Genomic DNA, 22157 nt, shown 5'->3' on the forward strand with positions numbered 1-22157 from the left:
TTCTTTGGCATTGCCTTTCTTTGGGATTGGAATGAAAACTGCCCTTTTCCAGTCCTGTGGCCACTGCTGAGTTTTCCAAATGATATCCCCTAATATAAAATTAACTCCTTCTCTCTTTGGAAAGCTAACTCTCACTTATTTTTTCTGGTCGCATCTGAGACCTCACTTCCTCCAAGAAGTTTTCCCTGGCTTATTATCCTTTGTTGGGTGCTCTCTAACACTCTCCTTTGTCCCTAACATAACCCTCATTAGTGTGAATGTGGGTAGTAATTGATTGTAACTGGAGATTTATCACGTTCACACACAGATTAATAATGCAATTTCTACATTAAAAAACATCTCTCATTTTGTGTTTGTGAAAAACTGCAAAATTATTTTGAGAGTAGAATATAAGTTCACAAGTCTTTAAAGTGTGCAAATATAGTATATGATAAATATGGGGTTTTTTTCAAAACAAAAAACCTGTCTGCTACAACTAGTCTTTAGCATCTTTAATGATTAAGATATTTGGATGCCAGACTTCCTTCCTCTGTCCTAAACAATAAAACACTTTTTTAATGAGTTGAAACTAAGGAAGAACTGTACTCACTATAAAAGAATAGAGGAAAGTTCTATTCATTTGAGGTTTCAGAATCTGACGAAACCAGGACCATTTCCTTCATAAAGACTAGACTGGGACTAACATAGAGTATGAGTTTGTGCAGGTGGCTCCCTAAGGACTCAGAACTTCAGTGCAGCTTGAGAACTTCAACTGTATAACTCGCTCTACTGTCTTGCCAGATCATATCCTGGTTTGACTGGGCATAATTCAAAAAGGAAAAGCTCTTACTAATTCCATCCTTCTGGAATTGATAGCTACATTTCACTCTTTTTGTCTGTTGAATTTCTCTTATCGTCTGATAACAGTCTGACAGGATGTCTTCCACATGTATGAAATTTCTTCAAGGAACTGCTAAAAGATACCATGCGTAATTGCTCTATGATACCCATTTCATCTAGAAAGGGCTGGGAGGGAAGGGATTTGTCCATTGTGCTCACTAATGTACTTTTAGTGTCTGCTGTGGTTCCTGGCACATAGTAGGTACTCAATGAAATGAACTGAATGACTCATTACAGTCTTAGGGTTAATAGAAGCATGGCTGACTTTCAGTCTGCACAGGAATTGTTTAAGGAGTATCCATTATGATTAGTCAGAACCCAGACCACAATGAACACCACCTCATATTAAGGCAGTCTTTGATGTACCTCAAGACGGTAATCAATCAGTGGATAATTATTGAGTGTTGATACTGTGCCCAAAGCTGTTTCAGACTTCCTGGCATTACAAAGGAAGTGAGGCAGCCAAAACTACCATACGATAAACAATTAGAACAAGAAAATATATCCAACATTTATATGACCGTTTACAGTATACTTGTGTAGATTAGCTCACCCTTCAAAATAAACACATGAGCTAGGATTATAATTGCCTCTTTATAGACAAAGAGAAGTTCATAGAAATTAAGGATATTTACAAAGCTGGTCACTGATAGATCTGTAATTTTATACCAAGTTTATTAACCATGAAGCAGAAATTAAACTTTATAAAGGCAAAATTACCTCACAGAAGAAAGATAACCTGGGTTTCATAGAGACTTTTTGTAAGAAGTATAATGGTACACACACTTTATATTTAATATCAGCCTACTTGTCCTTTAAGTAGTCTTCAAATTTTATTATTCTTAAGAAATAAGAAGTGTTTGCATGTTAAAAGCACAAATTTTTCACACCCCATACCTAGATATTTGGATTCTGTAGACAGTGGGTAGGATCCAGGTATTTACATTTTAACAAATCTCTCAGATGATTGCAAAGCAAAGATCTACTGAGAATGCAAGAACAAATCCAGGAGATAAACAGAAGGTTTGCTTTCTCCTACAGTTTTCTCCTGAGGTAGGATTACTTAACAGGATTGGATGGACAGCTAAGAAAACTGGGTTCTTAATGTAAATGGATAAGACAGACAAGTGACATATTTCCAACAGAAATAAAAAAATAAATAAAATCTTTTACTTCACTAATAATAAACACACACTACGAGACACTATTGAACTCTTACCAAGTTATCCAAAATATTTTCTTTTTTTTAAAAAAGAATAACTTGCTCTGGTGATAAAATATTCACTATTCTAGATTGCTGATGCGAGTGGAACTTAGTGCAAGTCTATTAGAAAGCAATATATCAATATGTATTTTCAAAGGTGTTATTCTGAACCCAAACGTGTACTACTGGTAAGAAATAGAAAATTCTTAATGGTGTTTGTCCTTACATGTTAAAAGCATTTTTTCTTTTTCTTTTTTACTGTATTTTATAAATTTTTAATGAAAGAATGAAAGAAACCTAGTCTCTAGCAGTTACAGATTGCTAGACTGTGGGTAAATTACTCAGTGATATTTTTATCTGTAAAATTAGGCAGTGAGGTTTTTAACACTTTTGTACTTAACTGTCTTGTGGAATAGCTAATGTAAACTATCACCTATGTGGAAAAATAGATATGCTCAAGTATACACACACCAAAAAATGTGTGCAAATTCAGTATTGTCCAGAATCTCAGAAGCCCACTGTGGATCCCAGATCAAGAATTCCTAATCTTGAAGGATAATTCCAACTCTACCAGTCAAACCTAAAGGAAATCAATCCTAAAGGAAATCCAATATTCACTGGAAGGTCTGAGGCTCCAGTACTTTGGCCACCTGGTGCAAAGAGCTGATTTACTGGAAAAGACTGATGCTGGGAAAGATTGAGGGCAGGAGGAGAAGGGGGAGACAGAGGATGAGATGGTTGGAGGGCATCAGAGACTCAACAGACGTGAATCTGAGCAAGCTCCGGGAGTGGTGATAGACAGGAAAGCCCAGCGTGCTGCAGTCCATGGGATCGAAAAGAGTCAACACGACTTAAGAGACTGAACGACAACAATTATACTGGTGCCATTTAAGAGCATTTAAAATTCTGTAGATAAGTGATTATCTCCATCCCCACTAGAAGACCTAAAAAGAAAACATGGACCTACTCATCTTGTCAACAACTATGGCAGATACTACAAGCAGTATAAATATTATTTGTAGGACCAGTATTTTAAATTACATTTCAAATTTCAATATGTTCATTAGGCTCTTTTTCTAGTTGTAGGGAACAGAACTATCATGGTGATGACTGAAAAAATTTCAGAATCAAAAAGACCATCGTAGTTGCTCAAGTATACTTTGTCACCATTTAGGACCAGCAGCAACTAAGAAGATAAGCAAACAATGACACTGCAAAGCCACTATATGGTTAGGACTAAACTCTTCTGGTCTCTGTTTCTCTCTGTTTCTTCTTTTAACTCTTCTCTCAACTAATTAACTCCCTCTCATGCAAAACAAAAAAAAGAGACAGAGAGAGACAGAGTGAAAGTGAGAATCTGACTAGAGAGCTAATCACTATCTGGTATGTGGCACTCTGGTTGGATAGAGTGTTATCAGAAGGTGCTGATGAATAGCTGGCTGGGCTGTGAACGGCTGTCTTTGCAGAAAATGAACTTCTCTAAATCAAATAGGGGTGTCCAGTATAGAGTTCACCTCACATGAAGCATGGTAACCTATGTAAGTGAAAAGCAAAGGAAAAAAGGAAAGATATAAGCATCCGAATGCAGAGTTCCAAAGAATAGCAAGGAGAGATAAGAAAGCCTTCCTCAGCGATCAATGCAAAGAAATAGAGGAAAACAACAGAATAGGAAAGACAAGAGATCTCTTCAAGAAAATTAGAGATACCAAGGGAACATTTCATGCAAAGATGGGCTCGATAAAGGACAGAAATGGTGTGGACCTAACAGAAGCAGAAGATATTAAGCAGAGGTGGCAAGATACACAGAAGAACTGTACAAAAAAGATCTTCACAGCCAAGATAATCACGATGGTGTGATCACTCACCTAGAGCCAGACATCTTGAAATGTGAAGTCAAGTGGGCGTTAGAAAGCATCACTACGAACGAAGCTAGTGGAGGTGATGGAACTCCAGTGGAACTATTTCAAATCCTGAAAGATGATGCTGTGAAAGTGCTGCACTCAATCTGCCAGCAAATTTGGAAAACTCAGCAGTGGCCACAGGACTGGAAAAGGGCAGTTTTCATTCCAATCCCAAAGAAAGGCAATGCCAAAGAATGCTCAAACTACCACACAGTTGCACTCACCTCACACACTAGTAAAGTCATGCTCAAAATTCTCCAAGCCAGGCTTCAGCAATATGTGAACTGTGAACTTCCAGATGTTCAAGCAGGTTTTAGAAAAGGCAGAGGCACCAGAGATCAAATTGCCAACATCCGCTGGATCATGAAGAAAGCAAGAGAGTTCCAGAAAAACATCTATTTCTGCTTTATTGACTGTGCCAAAGCCTTTGACTGTGTGGATCACAATAAACTGTGGAACATTCTTAAAGAGATGGGAATCCCAGACCACCTGACCTGCCTCTTGAGAAACCTGTATGCAGGTCAGGAAGCAACAGTCAGAATTGGACATGGAACAACAGACTGGTTCCAAATAGGAAAAGGAGTATATCAAGGCTGTATATTGTCACCCTGCTTATTTAACTTCTATGCAGAGTACATCATGAGGAAAGCTGGGCTGGAAGAAGCACAAGCTGGAATCAAGATTGCCGGGAGAAATATCAATAACCTCAGATATGCAGATGACAGCACACTTATGGCAGAAAGTGAAGAGGAACTCAAAAGCCTCTTGATGAAAGTGAAAGAGGAGAGTGAAAAAATTGGCTTGAAGCTCAACATTCAGAAAACTAAGATCATGGCATCTGGTCCCGTCATGTCATGACAAATAGATGGGGAAACAGCGAGAGACTTTATTTTTCTGGGCTCCAAAATCACTGCAGATGGTCACTGCAGCCATGACATTAAAAGACACTCCTTGGAAAGAAAGTTTTGACCAACCTAGACAGCATATTAAAAAGCAGAGACATTATTTTGCCAACCCAGGTCCGTCTAGTCAAGGCTATGGTTTTTCCAGTAGTCATGTATGGATGTGAAAGTTGGACAATGAAGAAAGCTGAGCGCCGGAGAATTGATGCTTCTGAACTGTGGTGTTGGAGAAGACTCTTGAGAGTCCCTTGGACTGCAAGGAGATCCAACTAGTCCATCCTAAAGGAGATCAGTCCTAAGTGTTCACTGGAAGGATGGATGTTGAAGCTGAAACTCCAATACTTTGGCCATCTGATGTGAAGAGCTGACTCATTTGAAAAGACCCTGATGCTGGGAAAGATTGAAGGCAGGAGGAGAAGGGGACGACAGTGGATGAGATGGTTGGATGGAATCACCAACTTAATGGGGATGAGTTTGGGTTAACTCCGGGAGTTGGTGATGGACAGGGAGGCCTGGCGTGCTGCAGTCCATGGGATCACGAAGAGTCAGATACAACTGAGTGAACGAACTGAACTAAGCTGAATAGGGACAGTTCCTAGAATCCTTCCCAGAAAGTGGCAGAGTAACTAGCAGGTCTGTGTACTTGTATTTAACAGCAAATACAGATTTGTATTTGTATTTAATAGCAAATAGCAGACCTGTACTTAATAGAAGGTTTGCTGTTAAACTATTATTAAGACAAACATCTGGAAAACAGAGCTCTATATAGACTTTAGAAAAACTATATGATAGTGTTGGTTATTAGATTGAGGTAGTTCCGGGGGCGTAGGGGAAGACAAATTAAATTCTCTAGTTTTCCTGTACTGGTGAGTAGTTTTCAGTCAGTTCAGGTCTTCTCAATTTCTTTCCTAGCTTCTAAAGTTCAAAAAGTTCTAATGTGCTAAAGAGGCCCCACTTGCCTCTTTGATTTTCTAAATTCTAGAGATTTAAATAATATACATTCATTAATTCAGTCCCCAAAGTACTTAGTACAAAAGATAAAAATATAAACAAATCTGACTGCCAACCTAATAGTCATTGTGGAAACCTTGGAAAACAAAAACATGAAGCAAAAAAATGAAAATCACCCATAATTCATGAATCAAACAGGTAAATCTAAGTCCAACTGCTATTGAACAACAATTTAATTGCTATCAATTCCTTCAGTCAACATCTGTAGCTTCCAGAGATTGGAAATCAGTGGGGGCTTTAGGTCTCTATACCATATCCTCAATTCAATAACTATAAATTATAAATCTGATAGAAAACATAAATGTCTTAACGGTGTTTGTTTATAGATGTGGAAATCATGGGTATTCTGTTCTCCTTTTTCTGTATTTCATAAATTTCTAATGAAGGAAAAAGGCCAGATTTCTGTATGTTACAATAATAGCAAGTCCTACTCAATAATAATAGCAAGTCCTACTGTGCCAAATATACTGATATTTATTAGCAAACAAAAAAATATTTATACAACCTGTTTGAAAACTTGGGGAAGTTCCACTCTGTCCTAGCACTTTCAACCAAAACTTTGAGTTTGTCATGTTGACTCTGAGGCAGTCACAGTGACACCCTGAAGCTAGATTACCACCCCACCCCAGCCAGATTAATTGACAAATTCCTCCAGGAAGTGGGGGTACAACACAAGAACATGCAGTTCTAGATCTTGGGTGTGTCTCTGATGGTATTATCCAGGTTACTGAGCTTCCTGGATTCTGATAAGGCAAGGATTTTGAGGCCTGCTCAATCTTGCATATTTTGACAACACTCATCAGTAGAAAAAATATCTTGTACTTATATTCATTAACAAAGTCTTTGGTATTGGTTTCAATAGCAATTTTTGAGCTGCATGACAACCTCTTCAAGTGAGGATTCCTCATAGGGATATTTCACATGCTAAACAACATCGACTGCGTGGTAGAGTAGTGTTTCTACCAAACATATGTGTTTCACACAAAACATATTTTCAAAATAAATCTTTTTTACATTAATATTCACATTTTCCCTCTTTAAATGGCTTAAAACTTAACTACAAAAAACTTTGCAAAAAAAATGACTAGGCTTAATATGCAGGGAAAATGAAATCGTAACATTTATTTCTCAATGGAAGAAAGTGGAAATAACATTTTCAAAGAATTTAAGTGTTTTTTCTCCAAACTCTCACAAGAGCAAGGACACTTTCTAATAATATATAAACACAAAACTATTATCATACACAAGAAATTTTACACAGATATAAAGTATTCATACAGAGTCCACACTGAAACTTCTCAAATTGTCCTTAAAATCTAAAGAAACTAGAATCAATTAAATTTATACATTACATTTGGTTATCATATCTCTTTAGCATCATATTCTAAATTTGCCTGATAGTTTCCTCATGATTAGAGTTTGGGGGAAAGAATTCCATGCAGGTGACATTGTGCATTTCCCCAAGGATCTCATGAGGAGATACATATTATCATCTTGTTTCATTATTAGTGGTGGTCAGTTTGATCACTTGATAAAGGTAATGTCTACCAGATCTCCTTGTTTTAACTGCATTATCTTTTGGAGTTGATAAGTAATCTGTGAGGTGGTATTTAAGATTATGTGAATGTCCTGTTTCCTCAAAACTTTTTACCAACTAGCTTTTCACAACCACTGATACACCTTGTCTGAATCAATTATTGACACTGGTGTTACAAAATGGTGATTTTCTCGTCTTATTTTTTCTTCTACATATTAGTATATGCTCATCTATAAAGAGGTTTCTCTTCTTACCACTGAACTTCTGTATATATTATTTATTTGTCCATTGTTGATAACATGCTTTTTTTATATTCAATATGCTAAAATACATTAATACCATGACTTTTTGTTGATGCTAAAATTGTCCCAAATATGAGCACCTACAAGATATCTCCTATGTTCATCTTATATATCCCCATCATTTTCTTTGTACTTCTTTTGCTTTCCTTCACAATCTGACATTCCAATGAGATATTATCTTTTTCATTACTATATTTCCATATGATTTTTCATCTACTTGTGAACTTTCTATTCTCTCCCACTACTTTCTCTGTCTTTCTATCTATTCAAGAATCAATATCACACTGTTTTAATTACAGATGTCTTACAGAAGGTCGATGGCTGTGACCGACCACGCACAAGCGCAGCTGAGAGGAGCTACCCCACGCCCAAGGTCAGGGGCAGTGACCAAGAGCGCCAGGCTGTGCCAGTGCAGGAGGGCTGAGAGGAGCTACTCCACGTTCAAGGTCAGGAGGGGCGACCTCGACCAAGGTAAGGAGCAGCAGCTGCACTTTGCTGGAACAGCCATGAAGAGATACCCCACGTCCAAGGTAAGAGAAACCAAGTAAGACAGTAGGTGTTGAGAGAGGGCATCAGAGGACAGACACACTGAAACCACAATCACTTAAAACTAGCCAATCTGATCACATGGACCACAGCCTTGTCTAACTCAATGAAACGAAGCCATGCCGTGTGGGGCCACCCAAGACAGGTGGGTCATGGTGGAGAGGTCTGACAGAATGTGGGCCACTGGAGAAGGGACTGGCAAACCACTTCAGTATTCTTACCTTGAGAACCCCATGAACAGTATGAAAAGGCAAAATGATAGGATACTGAAAGATGAACTCCCCGGGTCGGTAGATGCCCTATATGCTACTGGAGATCATTGGAGAAATAACTCCAGAAAGAATGAAGGGATGGAGCCAAAGCAGAAACAATACCCAGTTGTGGATGGGACTGGTGATAGAAGCAAGGTCCTTTGCTGTAAAGAGCAATATTGCATAGGAACCTGGAATCAAGGCAAAATCAAGGCAAGTTGGAAGTGGTCAAACAGGAGATGGCAAGAGTGAACTTCGACATTCTAGGAATCAGCGAACTAAAATGGACTGGAATGGGTGAATTTGACTCAGATGACCATTATATCTACTACTGTGGGCAGGAATCCCTTAGAAGAAATGGACTAGCCATCATGGTCAACAAAAGAGTCAAAATGCTGTACTTGGATGCAATCTCAAAAACAACAGAATGATCTCTGTTTGTTTCCAAGGCAAACCATTCAATATCACACAAGCCTATGCCCCAACCAGTAACACTGAAGAAGCTGCAGTTGAAAGGTTCTATGAAGACCTGCAAGACCTTTTAGAACTAATACCCAAAAAAGATGTCCCTTTCATTATAGGGGGCTGGAATGCAAAAGTAGGCAGTCAAGAAACACCTGGAGTAACACGCAAATTTGGCCTGGGAGCACGGAATGAAGCAAGACAAGGGCTAATAGAGTTTTGCCAAGAGAACGCACTGGTCATAGCAAACACCCTCTTCCAACAACACAGGAGAAGACTCTACACATGGACATCACCAGATGGTCAACACTGAAATCAAACTGATTATATTCTTTGCAGCCAAAGATGGAGAAGCTCTATATAGTCAGCAAAAACAAGACTGGGAGCTGACTGTGGCTCAGATTATGAATGCCTTATTGCCAAATTCAGACTGAAATTGAATAAAGTGGGGAAAACCACTAGACCATTCAGGTATGACCTAAATCAAACCCCTTATGATTATACAGTGGAAGTGAGAAATAGATTTAAGGGACTAGATCTGATAGATAGAGTGCCTGATGAACTATGGACGGAGGTTCATGACATTGTACAGGAGACAGGGATCAAGATCATCCCCATGGAAATGAAATGCAAAAAAGCAAAGTGGCTGTCTGGGGAGGCCTTACAAATAGCTGTGAAAAGAAGAGAAATGAAAAGGAAAGATATAAGCATCCGAATGCAGAGTTCCAAAGAATAGCAAGGAGATATAAAGCCTTCCTTAGTGATCAATGCAAAGAAATAGAAGAAAACAACAGATTGGGAAAGACTAGAGATCACTTTAAAAAAATTAGAGATACCAAGGGAACATTTCATGCAAAGATGGGCTCGATAAAGGACAGAAATGGTATGGACCTAACAGCAGCAGAAGATATTAAGAAAAGGTGGCAAGAATACACAGAAGAACTGTACAAAAAAGATCTTCATGACCCAGATAATCATGATGTTGTGATCACTCACCTAGAGCCAGACATCCTGGAATACAAAGTCAAGGGGGCCTTATAAAGCATCACTATGAACAAAGCTACTGGAGGTGATGGAATTCCAGTGGAGTTATTTCAAATCCTGAAAGATGATGCTGTGAAAGTGCTGCACTCAATCTGCCAGCAAATTTGGAAAACTTAGCAGTGGCCACAGTACTGGAAAAGGGCAGTTTTCATTCCAATCCCAAAGAAAGGCAATGCCAAAGAATGCTCAAACTACCACACAGTTGCACTCACCTCACATGCTAGTAAAGTCATGCTCAAAATTCTCCAAGCCAGGCTTCAGCAATACATGAACTGTGAATTTCCAGATGTTTAAGCTGGTTTCAGAAAAGCAGAGGAACCAGAGATCAAATTGCCAACATCCGCTGGATCATGGAAAAAGCAAGAGAGTTCCAGAAAAACATCTATTTCTGCTTTATTGACTATGCCAAAGCCTTTGACTGTGTGGATCACAATAAACTGTGGAACATTCTGAAAGAGATGGGACTACCAGACCACTGACCTGCCTCTTGAGAAACCTGTATGCAGGTCAGGAAGCAACAGTAAGAACTGAACACGGAACAACAGACTGGTTCCAAATAGGATAAGGAGTACCTCAAGGCTGTATATTGTCACCCTGCTTATTTAACTTCTATGCAGAGTACATCATGAGGAATGCTGGACTGGAAGAAGCACAAGCTGGAATCAAGATTGCCGGGAGAAATATCAATAACCTCAGATATGCAGATGACACCACCCTTATGGCAGAAAGTGAAGAGGAACTCAAAAGCCTCTTGATGAAAATGAAAGAGGAGAGTGAAAAAGTTGGCTTAAAGCTCAACATTCAGAAAACTAAGATCATGGCATCTGGTCCCATCACTTCATGGCAAATAGATGGGAAAACAGTGGAAACAGTGACAGGCTTTATTTTTGGGGGCTCCAAACTCACTGCAGATGATGATTGCAGTCATAAAATTAAAAGACGCTTACTCCTTGGAAGGAAAGTTAGGACCAACCTAGATAGCATATTAAAAAGCAGAGACATTACTTTGCCAACCCAGGTCCGTCTAGTCAAGGCTATGGTTTTTCCAGTGGTCATGTATGGATGTTAGAGTTGGACTGTGAAGAAAGCTGATCGCCGAAGAATTGATGCTTTTGAACTGTGGTGTTGGAGAAGACTCTTGAGAGTCCCTTGGACTGTAAGGAGATCCAACCAGTCCATCCTAAAGGAGATCAGTCCTGGGTGTTCATTGAAAGGACTGATGCTGAAGCTGAAACTCCAACACTTTGGCCACCTCATGTGAAGAGTTGACTCATTGGAAAAGACTCTGTTGCTTGGAGGGACTAGGGGCAGGAGGAGAAGGGGACGACAGAGAATGAGATAACTGGATGGCATCATCGACTGGATGGACATGAGTTTGATAAACTCCGGGAGTTAGTGATGGACAGGGCGGTCTGGTGGGCTGCGATTCATGGGGTCGCAAATTGTCAGACCTGACTGAGCAACTGAACTGAACTACAGTATGGTTTAAAAGTCGTCCTTCATTGTTCATTTTTTAGAAGTTTTATGGCTATTTTAATGTTTCTTTTTCCATATAAACTTCAGAAATCTACTTGAACAACTCCATAAAGTAAACTTTTATTATTATGATCATGCTAAATTTATTAATAAAATGGGAATAAATGATAGTTTTATAATGTTCACTCATACTATTTAAAAACAAGAAAAATTTCCAAATTAATTCAGACTTTCCTTTCAAAAGTCTTTAATTTTTCCTCATTGATTTTACACATTTCCTATTTAGGTATTTTTAAATGAATTCGTTTTTTGCTATTAATGTAACTGAAATTTTATCTTCTGTTAAGTCATGTCATGAGCTATTGTTTGTGTATAAAAAGGCTTATGATTTGTTTTCAGCTTAATATTCTATTACTTTACTGAATTTTAAAAATTATATCAGTGTTTTCATTCGCTGTCTTGGATTTTACAAATATACTGTAATACCACCTGTAAACAGAGATAGTTTCACTTCTATTCCAATTCTTGGAGCTCTGTTGTTTATTCTGCATTGACTGGTATCTCCACTATGTTTTTATTTATTATTATTCATTTACTGATAGAAAATTTTAATAAGTACAAAAAATAGTAATTATACTGGAGTGGGTGTGTTAGTTGCTCAGTTGTGCCAGACTCTTTGCAAACCCATGGACTGCAGCCCACCAGGCCCCTCTGTCCATGGGATTCTCCAGGCAAGGATACTGGAGTGGGTTACCATTTCCTTTTTCAGGGAATCATCCCAATCCAGGGATCAAACCTGAGTTTCCTGCATTGCACTCAGATTCTTACCATCTGAGCCCCCAGGAAATACTGAGGTTTCCCAGCTGGTGCTAGTAGTAAAGAATACACCTGTCAGTGCAGGAGAGATAAGAGACAGGGGGGTTTGATTCCTGGGTCCGGAAGGTCCCCTGGAGTAGGAAATGGCAATCCACTCCAGTATTCTTGCCTGGAGAATCCTGTGGACAGAGAAGCCTGGCAGGCTACAGACCATAGGGTTACAAAGAGTGGACAGGACTGAAGCGACTTAGCACGCAGGTATGAAAAATAGATAGTTAGCGGAAAGCTACAGTATAACACAGGGAAGCCAGCTCAGTGCTCCGTGATGACCTAGAGGGGTGAAATGGGGGAAAGGGAGAGAGACTCATGAGGGAGGGGATATATGCGCAAGGAGATCCAACCAGTCCATTCTAAAGGAGATCAATCCTGGGTGTTCATTGGAGGGACTGATGCTAAAGCTGAATACTTTGGCCACCTCATGCGACGAGTTGACTCACTGGAAAAGACTCTGATGCTGGGAAAGGTTGGGGGTGGGAGGAGAAGGGGACGACGGAGAATGAGATGGCTGGATGGCATCACCGACTCTGTGGACATGAGTTTGAGTGTACTCCCGGAGTTGGTGATGGACAGGGAGGCCTGGCGTGCTGTGATTCATGGGGTCGCGGAGAGTCAGATACGACTGAGCGACTGAACTGAACTGAACTGAACGGTTGACTCATGTTGTTGTACAGCAAAAACAAAGCATTGTAAAGCAACAATATTTCAATTATTAATACAAAACATAACTTCCCTAGTTCATTGCCACATCCAAGCATGTGTACGTGCTAGTTCTTGAACCTGGAAACCCTTCCTTACCTCACCCTACTGGGTTCCAGAAATTAGAAGTGCTCCAAATAATCCCTGGTCTGGATGACAGACGATGTTCCAAGAATGGTTCACCTCTGGGCACCCCGAGCTCTAGGGCACAGAGAGCAAGAGGATGAAAGCCCTAGGGCGACCCAGCCCTGAGGCTAATTAGACTGCAGTCCCAGTGGCTGGCTGCCTGAAGCCCACCCAACCACTGGTGTCCAGCTCCCTACAGCCCGCTGACCCTGAAAATTGGGCGGGACCAGGGCGGGGCCTTCAAGCTTTTACTCCCCCATCTTTCAGGCGTGACCTCAGCTGACCCGCACTCCGAGACTCAGGTTCCCGGGTGTAAGAAAGGTTCAGGGCGCCGCCTCCAGGCACCCGGAGGAAGGAGGGTTGGTGCTGAGCAGAAAGAGCTGGCAGTCAAGCGAGGGTCGCTGCTTGCTTAAAGGCGCAGACGTAGGTCCTATTTTCTTCTACCTGCTTCCTTGCCTGAACCCTAGGAGACGCCTGGAAAGCAGTCCCCGCCCAGGGCTGAGGGGTCACTAGCAACGCAGTGCACTGATCCCCCAGCCCTCGCCTCCCCCTGCCCCGCATTCCCCCTTCCTCAGACACCTTTAATATATTTTTAAATAATAGTGAAGTTGGTGGGTATCCGTGTCTTGTCCTTGACCTTAATATGAATGCCTCTAGTATTCTCCTAATTTACTGGGTCTGCATTTTGCATGTGTGTATGTCTAGTAATAATCATATATTAACATCAAAGAAGAATTAGTTCAGTTCCTGTTTTATTCAGTGTTTTGATAATTAGAAATGTTTGTTAATTTTTGTCAAAGGCCGCTTTAACATCTGTGAAGATGATCTATGATTTATGATTTTCTCTTAGATTTTGGGAATAAAGCTGTTTCACTTTTATGATGAATTCTTGGATTCTGTTTGCTTGTATGTTATTTAGATTTTTACTTTAATATTTATAAGTGAGATTGATCTATAGTTTATTTTTTGCTATCTTTATAAGGTTTGAACTTCCCAGTGGCTCAGATGGTAAAGTGTCTGCCTGCAATGCGCGAGACAGGGTTCAATCCCTGGGTCGGGAAGATCCCCTGGAGAAGAAAATGGCAACCCACTGGAAAATTCCATGGTCAGAGGAGCTTTGTAGGACTGTGCATGGGGTCTTAAAGAGTTGGACACGACTGAGCAACTTCACTTTCACTTTCTTTATATGGTTTAGATGACAATATTATTCTTGTTTCATAAAAATATCTTGTGGCTTTTCATCTTTTTCTATACTCAGAAATAATTTAAGTAAATTGAGAGTATATTATCTCTACAGATTTAGGAGGGTTCCTTTGTGAAAACTGGGCCTAGTCCTTTTATAATAACCTTCTCCATTTATTCTATGGAAACTGGAAGACATAATTATATGATTCTAAAAAGTGAAATATGCCAAGCAACTAACAGCTTTTCAGGGTGAGTATCTATATGTTCTTAGACGGTAAAGCGTCTGCCCTCAATGCGGGAGACCTGGGTTCAATCCCTGGTTGGGGAAGATCCTCTGGAGAAGGAAATGGCAACCCACTCCAGTACTCTTGCCTGGAAAATCCCATGGGAGGAGCCTGGTAGGCTACAGTCCATGGGGTCGCAAAGAGTCGGACATGACTGAGCGACTTTACTTGCTTCATGTATTATATTCACACTCCACCCTCCGCTCAAGGACAGAATCAATCCCTCCTTATTTCTTTACATGCAGCATTATGCATATGTCTTACAGATTTGATCACATGTGTTGTAGCATACTTATTTACGGAGGTGATGGTTTTCTCTAGACTCTCAAAGACAGAGACGCTAATTTAACCACATTTGATTCTTCAGCCACAAAATATTGCTTAGCCCTTGGTAAGTGTTCAAGAAATATATTTTGAATAATAATGAATGAAGAGAAGGGAAGAAAAAAACACCAATGAATGCCCACTTCAGTGGGAAGTCTCTGTTTATTAAAAATGTGGACTCTAGGATCAAATATACCAGGGTTCTTTTCTGGTTTCTTACTGGCAAGTACGTAACCTTGGCAAGTTGTTCTCTGTGTTTTGTTCTGCTTCTGCTGCTGCTAAATTGCTTCAGTCGTGTCTGACGCTGTGAGACCCCATGGTCGGCAGCCTACCAGGCTCCTCCATCCATGGGATTTTCCAGGCAAGAGTACTGGAGTGGGGTGCCATTGCCTTCTCCGGTGTTTTGTTCTACTCATATGTAAAAGATCGGTGAAATCTTATGGGGGTTTGTATTCAGAACACAAGTAAGATTCCTAGCATTAGGTACTCTATATGCTCACAAGGTAACATGCTGTTCCCATGTGAACGCCTGTTGTTTGGTTCTTTGGAAAATTCCTAGAAAAGTCACAAAATTTCTCTCTTGTCTGTGGTATTATAACGAAGGAACCAGACCCTGCTGATGGTAGTTCCCTCTGAAAATGTCTGTAGGGATGAAATTCTCCAATTGAGGTCAACAGCCATAAAGAAATGCAGGCATGTGTTGTGCCTCTGAGATTTTTACATGCAGTATTTGTTTTAGAATGGTAATTTTACATTAGTTGAATATAGTTTTGAAATGAGTCTTCCACTGGAGTTCTGAAAAACAATGCACTGTATCCTGAACAACAACTTAGCAGTTCTCATACCTGGGCTTTCTTCCCAGTTCCTGTGCTGTTTCCCCAGACAGCAAATTAATTAAATGGCCTTTGGCCATAACTCTTTCCCTTGAGTCAGCTTTTCTCTCATTTAAAGTGTAGAGATAGGGGGGATTTAATTAGCCCAATGCCTGGCACATTACATGCACTCCATAAATGTCTGTTGAGTTTTGGAATTCTCTTTCGACGAAGGTCACTTTTGCTATTACTATTAATTTATGAGCATATCAGTAATTTCTGTGCTGATAATATTGACACTGAACAAGGACTTAAGAAAAGTTAACTCGTAATTTATAGGAATGTATCATGAGAATTCAGATTTTCAACAACTCTCCCTTGAACATATTCACTACTGGTTTAATGTTTTAAGACGGTATTCTACATATAAAGCTCTGGTATTCTATAAAGCTCCTCCTCCTGGCAGGAGTTACCTAGATATTTCCACTGGAAAGAGTGTGTGTGTGTGTGTGTGTGTGTGTAAGACCAGACTAAATATAGAGTCTTCATTCTTTAAGCTACTTAAGGGAAGGATATTGTCTTTTAATTTTCGTTTCTCAAGTGAAGTTATAACTGCTAGTTCAAACCCAAAACTATACACAAATTATGAACAGTTTAAAATCTTCTTAAAAATATCTTAAAAAAATATTTCGCCTAAAATACGATTTTTACTGACCTAGAAAATTTTTCTTAGTTGCTGTGCTTAACATTTCTTACTGATGATCTATGTTGTGATGATGGCAGTAAGCAGAAAAAACTTAAGGAAGTACATACAGCACTGATATTTTACTAAAATGAATGTAGCACAAATTCATAATCATAATTTAAATTTTAAATAAAAATCAGACTTTCCAGAGTGTCATTCCCTTAAGGCTGAATGTTTATAGCCCTGAAGCCTACGTGAATTTACACAGCTGTTTTGAGGCTTTGCATATTTCCTTGTTTTAGGTACTTTGATTTTTTAAAAAGGGGTATTTTTATACTGAAATAAAACACAGCTATTAACACCAGCCTCAAGGGAAAAAGAAACTAACAAACCTACAGCTTAAAAATGTTTCAGTACTTTGCCTTTAAAATCTTGTACATCCTTTAGAAGTTGGAAAAATAAAAACCACCCCCGGCCAAAAAAAGACTGAGGACAAACTGTCATGATTTCAGAAGATGATAGCAGAAGTGCAGGTGTTAATACTAGAAAGTCTGCCTGTGAGTGAAATGATCCCTCTGAAACAACCACTATTTAGAGTTTTTTTTGAATCTTTTCTTGAGCTGTGGTGCCTCTATATTGCCACCATTAGCACACAATGCAAGGAGTACTGCAGAATGTTTTCTGCATGGTACCCAGCCAAAAGTGAAACAAGTTGCCTACAGACAGAGAGGCCATTTATAGAACATATTTGCTTATCCCCAGGCTAGGCAGTAGCTCAGAGGCAATGCAAAGAAGTCATTTCTCTTTACCTTGCTGGGTGCCACTCTGACCTGGAGAGCCATGTACACATCCTATGGCAAAGCAGTGTTGAAAGCCACCCTCCTTACATCCTTGACATCTGGAAGAGGAGACAATTGTCACGGCAAGCTTTGCAAATTACTCCTGAAGACTGTGAGACGCAGTAGTGCAGGATGATTGGATTACACAGAACGAGACAGAAGCCATCTGTGAGCCATGTATAAGCTGCTGAGTGCCAAAATGAACATCCTTATTAGGCGACCGAGTTCTCATACCATTTGTAGTTTGGTCAAGTTTGGAAGATGAGCCGATTGTTTTTAGACAGGGCTACAAATAGGCAGGGACTTAACATTCTCCCTGGCTGGAAGAGTAATTACTGTCTCCTACTTAAATTAGAGACTTGGCTTTTCAGTTAGGAAGTCCTGAGGTTGTCTCTAAAGGAGGCTGCTGCCATTCATGTTAAAGCATGACCTCCTCTCTGTTTCATTTGCAGAGATCAGAGACAAATGGAGAAAGAAATCATTAGTCCCTTTCACATCATAACAAAGCAGTGTAAAAATTCTGACTTTCTGTTTGGAGTGGAAGGAGTCTCATGTCCTAAAATAATGGCTTTTATACAGTCAACGAAGTGTTTTTAAGAACTGCCAAGATGCCGTCAGGATGGGAACTCTGTGTCTCTCTAGAACCAATGCTGCATTTATCACATTTCTTCCCCCCATCTTTTGATTGGCGCTCACTTGTAGATGGGAATTCAACTGTGTTCTGTAATTCTTTTCCCATTACATCTTCTCAGCCTCTATATAGATCACATTATGCAATACATATCCCTGGGACTTCCCTAGTGGTCCAGTGGCTAAGATTTCAAGCTCCCAAAAGAGGGGACCCAAGTTCAATCCCTCATCAGGGAATTAGATCCCAAATGCTGCAACTGAAGATCCTGCAACTAAGATGTATATATATATATATATAATCCCATACATTAAAGTATGTCTCTAGTGAGTGAAGTGAAAGTCGCTCAGTCGTGTCTGACTCTTTGTGACCCCATGGACTGTATATAGTCCATGGAATTCTCCAGGCCAGAATACTGGAGTGGGAAGCCTTTCCCTTCTCCAGGGAATCTTCCCAACCCAGGGATCAAACCCAGGTCTCCTGCATTGCGGGCAGATTCTTTACCAGCTGAGCCACAAAGTATGTCTCTAGTAAAGGTGGAAAGAGTGTCCTTAGGAATCCCAGCACTTGATATTTTTCTTCTCAAAATATTTTAAGCTTGATTTTCATAATGGGTTTTAATGACACTATCAATGCTCTTTTATTAATATGCCTTAGATAATTCCTTTAATATGTGGTTGCCCTGCATCTCTAATTGCATTGTGAGTTCTTCTGGAAAAGGCTCTTTTGCTGGCTGGTAATTTTGCCACAGCTCCCTGTGTCTGCTTCAGATTTTGACATGTGGTGGACCTTCAGTAAATGTTGATTCACTGTTTGAATCCTGAGCTTTGCCTTGTTTGTAATAGCAAACTGGCCAGCCTTTCTCCCTAAAGAGGGCAGGAAGTCATAGCCCAGTGCAGAGCAGTGCTCACGTGCTCTGCTCCCAACACATTCAGTCTTTTGTGTACAACTCAGACTCCACTGGAATTATTTAGTTCAGTAGTATCTACCCCACATCCTCAGGAAGTTGGCACTATACATTGGGAGCCAATACTAATTCTATTACAACCATCCCACTGGACAAAACATTGAAAAGTACTAAGTTTGTACAATTATACTAGAAAAATTAAGTGGCCCGTAGAGTACATTGAATGGAATGTGTGGATGTGTGTGTGGTTGGTTGCATTTGCAACAATAAGTATCTTTTATTTGAACTACTAATATGATCTGTTGTAAGAATTTAACGTTATATATGCATTCAATAACTCTAATTCTGTTTTTCAAGTTTACCATTAGATTGATAAAATATATGCATGTGTACCTACTATATGTGTGTGTGTGTGTGTATTGTCATTGTTGTTTAGTTGCTAAGTCATGTCTGATTCTTTTGCAACCTCATGGACTATAGCCTGCCAGACTCCTCTGTCCATGGGATTTCCCAGTCAAGAATACTAGAGTGGGTTGCCATTTCCTTCTCCAGGGACTCTTCCCAAATCAGGGATTGAACCCACATCTCCTGCATTGCAGGCAGAATTTTTAGCACTGAGCCACCTGGGAAGCCCCGTGTATATATGTACATGTACATATGTATTTATTTCCCTTTTTTATTCACCACCCACATATGGAAGTTAAGACATAAAATATGAAAAACCTCACACTCTTGGATTCTAAAATTTTAGAATTTTAGATGACATGCAATCGTATTTTTAAAATTTATTTATTTTTAATTGGAAGATAATTGCTTTACAGAATTTTGCTGTTTTCTGCCAAACATCAACATGAATCAGCCATAGGTATACATGTGTCTCCTCCCTCTTGAACTTTCCTTGCAATCATATTTTAAAATGTTCTTAGTCCTGTTAATAACTTGAGTCCAAAGTTCTTCTTTGTAAAAACCTAATTTAGCTACTTCCTTTATAGTGGAGACATTAAGGTATTAAAGAGATATTCTCAAGGTAATAGTAAATAATTTCCAATCTCTTCCTGAGAAAACCAGAAGAGAAAATCAGAAGAGAAAATGAGTTCAGGTCCACAATCACCAATCCTAAATCTCTGGAGCCAGATTGTTTCCAAATTTAGAAAATTTGAATTTTAGACAGATAATAGGATCCATATAATATATTACATCACACTCCCAAGAGAACTGGAACTTCATTCTGTATTCAGATGCATTGTTTGAGCAGCAAAATGTATGAATATTCACTGCAAGGAAGATACATAAAAATGGTAAATAATTTTATGTCAGTTCAGGTAAGGTTTTGCCACCAAATTAATTTAGGTCAGGTGGCTCAGGCAGTAAAGTGTCTGCCTGCAATTCAGGAGATCTGGGCTCAATCCCTGAGTTGGGAAGATCTCTTGGAGAAGGAAATGACAATCCACTACAATAATTTTGCCTGGAAAATTCCATGGACAGAGGAACTTGGCGGGCTACAGTCCATGGGGTCACAAAGAGCTGGACTGAGCAACTAACACACACGTAAGAGTTAGAAAAATAATTAAGCTTCAGAACATTTTCAATTTTGGGACGCACAGCTAACAAAGTGTTGACATGTACAAATGTAATCATAAGAATCTGAAGATTGGTATTGATAATAGTACTCAGAATAAAATTTAAAATGATGTGATGAAGATAAAGATGTTTCTTTTACAAAGTCAAATTATCTGTAAGAAGTAATAAAGTAAAATTCTGCCTTCTGTGCCAGGACTGAATGAAACCAGTTCCCACAAGTGCTTTCTATTCCTCTTTTACAGTTGGCTTTGCTTTGGGAGCTCAATGCTGTATATTTTTAGTTTTAACTGATTTTTTAAACCCATTTCTCCTTTTCATGGCCTTCTACCACATCTGTTGTTCACTGCCTTTTTGAAATGAAAATAAAGTACTCTACAGGATATCACTAAACCATAAAATATATTAAGAACAAGCAGGCTCTATTTTATTTCAGGGAGCCATGGAAATACCAATCAAAATTGAGGTGAAATTTTTTTTCTGTTTATGGCCTTAATGGAGTTTTCTTTAGGTTTGAGTCCACATTAAAGAGAAGATATATGTCTACACTTATAAGTACACACTGATTTCATTGTTTCAGATTTATGAAGTAATAAATTGTGTCTTGAAAGATAAAATCACAATAAGGGACAGTATGTCTAAACATTAATGGCACAGAATCAGAAACAGTTGGCCTAAGTGAGTAGTTATGTATATTTAAACCCTTATTAGATGGCAACTTTCTTATTCCTTCCCATGAGCTTAAGCCAGGGCTACTAATAACTGCAAATATGGACACTTGAGTTTTAGTATATCACTTTAGTCCTCCCTGGTGGCTCAGATTGTAAAGAATCTTCCTGTAGTGTGGGAAGACCCAGGTTTGATTCCTGGGTTGGGAAGATCCTCTGGAGAAAGGAATGACTACCCACTCTAGTATTCTTGCCTGGAGAATTCCATAGACAGAGGAGCTTCATGGGCTATAGTCCCTGGGGTCACAAAGAGTTGGACATGACTGAGCAACTAAAACTTTTGCTTTACTTACCTACTTGTAAGTCAGTTGACTACAGTTCTGGGGCTGAAATAGGCCTTACACAGTAGAAGAACTTGAAGAGGTTATAGGAAAGAATGGAGAGTATATCCATTGTATCAGCTTGAAATAATGCCTGGAAAAGAAATGTACAAGTTAGGGCAAATTTAATACAATGATCACAGGGTGAAAATAAATATTGAAAGATTAAGTTAGAGTCCTGATTCAAAGAATGCAAATTGGATTTCCAATAAGAAGAGAACACAGAGTGGAAAGAGAGGAAGGGCATTCCAGATAAGAGAAATGTAAAATACAAGCCAGTGAGAACAAGCCAGTGAGATCTGCTTTGCTAGAAACTGATGAATGAAACTAAGGCAGTGGAAGGCCGCTTATTGGTGGATGCCTGAAAAGACAGATAATTATTTTTGGTTCAAAATAAAATAACATTGTTCTTGAGTAGTGGTTTAACAGATGAAATCATCATGTCAGGAAAATCATTTTAAGAGCAAAATAGAATAAAAGACCCCAGAGAGGGTATCGGTTGGCTTGTTAGAGAAGGCTTGGGATTTGATTTTTGTGGGCCTAGAATAAGTGAGAAGAAATAGATTTTTTAAAATATCTTGGGTACAAAATGGGCTGTTTTCACGATAAAGGACTGAAAAAGAAGGCAAAATGAAAAAGTAAAAATGACTTCCA

General features: G+C 39.3%; 1 protein-coding gene across 1 annotated transcript in view; it reads right to left on the reverse strand.

The window, feature by feature from the left end:
- The window catches only part of TMEM244 (transmembrane protein 244), a 48560-nt gene extending 31142 nt beyond the window's left edge, over positions 1-17418 (reverse strand). The window contains exon 1 of the mRNA XM_088840482.1: positions 17313-17418. Coding sequence (XP_088696608.1) covers positions 17313-17345 — 33 coding nt within the window. The 5' untranslated portion in view covers positions 17346-17418. The remainder of the gene's footprint in view (positions 1-17312) is intronic.
- Between the last annotated feature and the right edge of the window lie 4739 nt (positions 17419-22157).

The sequence above is a fragment of the Moschus berezovskii genome, chromosome 10 (genome assembly GCF_049115385.1).
Source record: "Moschus berezovskii isolate FMDL1 chromosome 10, NW_MosBer_1.0, whole genome shotgun sequence".
In the NCBI taxonomy this organism is placed as follows: Eukaryota; Metazoa; Chordata; class Mammalia; order Artiodactyla; family Moschidae; genus Moschus; species Moschus berezovskii.